Below are 4,605 nucleotides of genomic sequence, written 5' to 3' on the forward strand. Positions count from 1 at the left end.
GAGAACTTGAGAGAAAATTGGCTAATACTAAAGAGGAAAATGTTGATAAGTGAATATATATTCTGTGTGATTTCATGTTCAAACATAATCTGTTGAACAAACTCAAAATTGAGAATCAGATGAAATAGTTTACTACTGTTACATGGTGTTGCTTCAGAGAAGACTAATATTTGAGAACTTGGGATATGGGGGAGTTGTAAGATTATTCCTTGGCATTCCAGAAATTTGCCAAAAATAGTAAATGGAGTAGACCTTTATATGTATTGACTTCAATTCCTAGCATTTGTTGAATTTGTTGAAAATTGTAACTTATTATAGTCTGAAACATAGTTACTAGTGTATTACACCCTGACATAATTGTGACCTCAAGGGTAATTATTTAGTTCATTACTGATGGAACCAAATAGCTTAGATTTTGGAACGCATTTTACCATACTCTCTTCTTTTGAACTTGTTTATTTGACTGATATATCATCATGTTTTAGTAAGTTAATGTTATATATAAAATGGCCATTTTCTATTTTCTCAGTATTCCTTCATTTTGAAAAAGGTTTAATGACATTAAAATCAGTTGTCCATATGGGATGATAATTTGTTTCATAATGTTATGAAGTCTTCTTCATAATTTTTTCATAAAATTTATTGCTTCCTTATTTCTTAGACTATAAATAAAAAGGTTTAATAAGGGAACCACTAGAGTATAAAAAATGGCAACAGGTATATCTTTTTTTTTTTTTTTTTTTTTCAGGTATATCTTTATCTTCTTCATTACCTGACTTTGGTCGAACATACATGAAAAGAAGGGAACCATAGAATAATGAGGCAGAGAGAAAGTGGGATGCACAAGTAGATAAGGCTTTGCTTTTTCCCTCTTTGGATTTCATCTTGAAAATTGTGAAAAGTATGAAAAGGTAAGAGATTATTACTATAGTATAGTGAAGATTAAAACTGACCCTGCAAAGATAAACAGCATCAATTCATTGATATAAGTGTCCACACAGGAGAGCTTGGATAATGGAAAGACATCACAAAAAAAGTGTTTGATTTGATGAGATCCACAGAAAGTTAATCTGAACAGAAACCCTATTTGAATCGTGGAATGCAGGTTTCCAGCTATGTGGGCCCCTGTGATCATCTGAATGCAGAGTTTCTTTGACATCATGGTGTGGTACTGCAGTGGGTTGCAGATGGTCACATAGATCATAAGCCATTGCTCCTAGGAGAAAGAAATCTGCAGTTTCAGCAAGGCAGAGAAAATAAGATTGTGCCATGCATTCGTAGAGAGAAATCATTCTATCTTTAGAAAAGAAGTTCTCTAGCATCTTGGGGGTAATGGCACTGGAACAACAGGAATCCATCAGAGCGAGATTACCCAAAAAGATGTACATTGGTGTGTGAAGACGGCGCTCTGAAACTATCAATGCCACCAGGCCAAGATTCCCCACCATGGTGATGAGATAGATGGTAAGGAACATCAGAAACAGAAAGGTCTTCAGCTCTGGGTGATCTGTAAATCCTATGAGGTTAAATTCAGTTGTCAAGGAGTGGTTATCCTCAATCATATCCAAATTCTCTGTTGACATACGAATTGTAGAGATATAAGATTTGAAATTAGAGTGTGTATAATTTTCCTTTCAAATTTTTCTTTTCACAAGGAGTGGAGCTCTTCTTCAAGCTTCCCCTATTTCCTCTGGGATAGGAACACATACCTGTAGGGGACATTCATTTCTCTGTAATGCCAACTTTTAAGATCTTGATTCTGAAACTCAGGATTCCCAAGAACATTTTGGTAATTCTAAAGAGGATGCTTATAGTGGAAAAGCCTTGTCTTTATGAATTTGTGAAGAATACTCTACATATCTAAGCCATCCATATTTGATTCAGTATTCCCAACTAATGTGTGTCAGTTTTTATATTAAAGTTCCTTAAAATATATGTCAAACCACTTTTCATGTAAATGTATATATTTTTAAATTGAGCAAATATTTTTCATGTACTCTCTCCATAGAGTGAATATTTGAATAGTGTACACAGATATGTTAAATTTATACCTTAGGAATTGCATGAAAATCACTAAGGATGGAGAGGACTGTTCATCTTTAAAGAAAATTACCTTAGAAAGCTAAGAAACTAAATACCCATAGATTATCATCTCTTTCATTCATTTTCCCTGTGTCATGATAAATCCATTATTCTCTGAATGTGCCCAGATATCTAAATCCTTTCCTCTTTTATGTAAAGCATAGTTTTTATATAATGATACTAATATCGTTTACTCAGTGCCCCAGACTACACCAATCTCCATTTTTTTAAACATCAAGAGTGTCTTATATACCCAGTGCAATCTAGAACTGCTTGTGTATAATCTAACATTGCTTTTTTTTTTCATATGTGCATGCACAATTTCCCTTTTATACTGTAGGTATTTTTAGGTTTTCTGTGACTATACTTCTTATAACAGCTGTACAGTGCTATGGGATAAAAACATGATTGATTCCAGTCCTACCTCCAGTTCAGTGACCTGGGATGGGTGAACTTGTTTGCAGTATCTACCAGTGATCCTTAGTGAATTATTTGGTATCTGCAAATTGAGACTTAATTTTGAAGAACAGTTTACAAAAGACATCATTCAAAATTCATTGTTTCAAAAAAAATCTGTGTATCTTTCTTTTACCTGAATTAATGTATCTACTATTTTTCTGTTTCCTAAGAAAATTATGTAAGATTTTCTGAAGTATGTCACAGTACATTAAAAGTTAATAAATAAAAGTAAGCAGTGCCTTTATATTTTAGTTTTCTAACACTTAGAAATAGAGAAAATTCTTTAAATCTTAATATGATTTGTGAGAAGAAATTTTGTTTTCCTTTAAAAGGCTACTTTCTACTATTATTTAGTGACCTACAAGACATATTGACTGCATGTCTAATCATATAAATTCTTTGGTCAAAATGGTTTATTTCAGTTTCACAACACTGGCACTGGCTAAAAGTTTTATTTACTTTTTGTTTTAAAATATTAAACATATGCCACTTTATTATTCAGCTGATACAAATAACTTTCTATGTGCATGCCTGAATTATATAACAGAATTACATTCTGTCCTTACCTGTATATTTTGAAGTTCTACCTTATAATCAGAGAGGTCAGCATAAACTAGGTCAGCATCCTAGTTTCTCAGTCTTCAGTTTAGAATGATAACTAAATAGTTGAAATCTAACAACAACAAAAAATGCTTAATAATTCAGAAAAATAAAAATTAATTGATGTTAATATTAAAAGGAAAAGTAAACTAGAATATTCCTCTTAGAATATTCCTCTTACCTAGATTTCACTGAGAAGTGTTTTGTAACACCTCGTTTTTTGCTTTGTGGTATAAGGTCTAATAGAATTTCAGAATATAAACCTTGGTCTTTAAAACATTGGGATTAAAAGAATAAATATCTGGGAGACTACTAATAGGTCAGTGTCAATAATTATTTTCCTTAAAATGCAAATCTAAAATTTCCATCAAGTGCTAAAGGGATTTCCTTGTAATGACTTCAGTGTATTTCTATTGGGAGATTAGGTCACAAAGACATACACTACCTGATGTTAATTAAAGATGACCTGTGAAAAAGTTAAAGACCTTCATTAAAGTCACTAATGTAATTTGAGATCATCTTGCTGATTCTTAGGTAACTGACTTCGTTTTTACAATTCTTTTCATTCTTTGTGTAAAATGTAAAATGAGCAGAAGAGTCAGATTTGTTTCACCTCCTACTGGAGGAATCAGCATGTTTATGAGATTTTAATATGTTTTATAAAAGATGATTGAATTTTTAAAAAACTTTTTATTTTGAAATAATTTCAAATTTACGTAAAAGTTGCAAGAATAGTACAAAGATTCCTCTATGCCCTTCAGACTCCTCAAATGTTAATTTTTTACCACATTTGCTTTATCTATTTATCTATCCCTAAATAGTTTAGTGTATATTTCCTAAAAACAAGGACATTCTCTTTTATAACTACAATATAAATATCATAATCAGGAAATTAATACTAAATGGCCTTAACAATACAATACTAAATGGCCTTAACTTTGACAATTATACTAATAACATTCATTATAAGCAAAGAAAATCCAGGACCATGAGTTTCATTCAGTTGTCATGTCTCAATTCTTCTTTATTCAGGAACAATTCCTCAGTTGTTCCTTGTCCTTTATCATCTTAACATTTTTGAAGAGTACATTTTTAAACTTAAATTTTATTTAATTTATTCTTTTATACAGCAGGTTCTTATTAGTTATCTATTTTATACATATTAGTGTACATATGTCAATCCCAATCTCCCAATTCATCACACCACCCCCCCAACCCCCCACCACTTCCCCCCCTTGGTGTCCCTACATTGGTTCTCTACATCTGTGTCTCTATATCTGCCCTGCGAACTGGTTCATCTGTACAATTTTTATAAGTTCCAAATATATGTGTTAATATATGATATTTGTTTTTCTCTTTCTGACTTACTTCACTCTAAATGACAGTCTCTAGATCCATCCATGTCTCTACAAATGACCCAGTTTTGTTCCACTTTATTGCTGAGTAATATTCCATTGTATATAT

General features: G+C 31.8%; 1 protein-coding gene across 1 annotated transcript; it reads right to left on the minus strand.

The window, feature by feature from the left end:
• Positions 1 to 619: 619 nt before the first annotated feature.
• On the minus strand, positions 620 to 1,672 carry LOC102981884 (olfactory receptor 5K3-like). The gene is given in 4 exon segments (XM_024120003.2): positions 620 to 727; positions 759 to 931; positions 934 to 1,199; positions 1,201 to 1,672. Coding segments are annotated over 4 exon segments (930 nt in total). The 5' UTR covers positions 1,584 to 1,672.
• Between the last annotated feature and the right edge of the window lie 2,933 nt (positions 1,673 to 4,605).

The sequence above is a fragment of the Physeter macrocephalus genome, chromosome 1, assembly GCF_002837175.3.
Source record: "Physeter macrocephalus isolate SW-GA chromosome 1, ASM283717v5, whole genome shotgun sequence".
In the NCBI taxonomy this organism is placed as follows: domain Eukaryota; kingdom Metazoa; phylum Chordata; class Mammalia; order Artiodactyla; family Physeteridae; genus Physeter; species Physeter macrocephalus.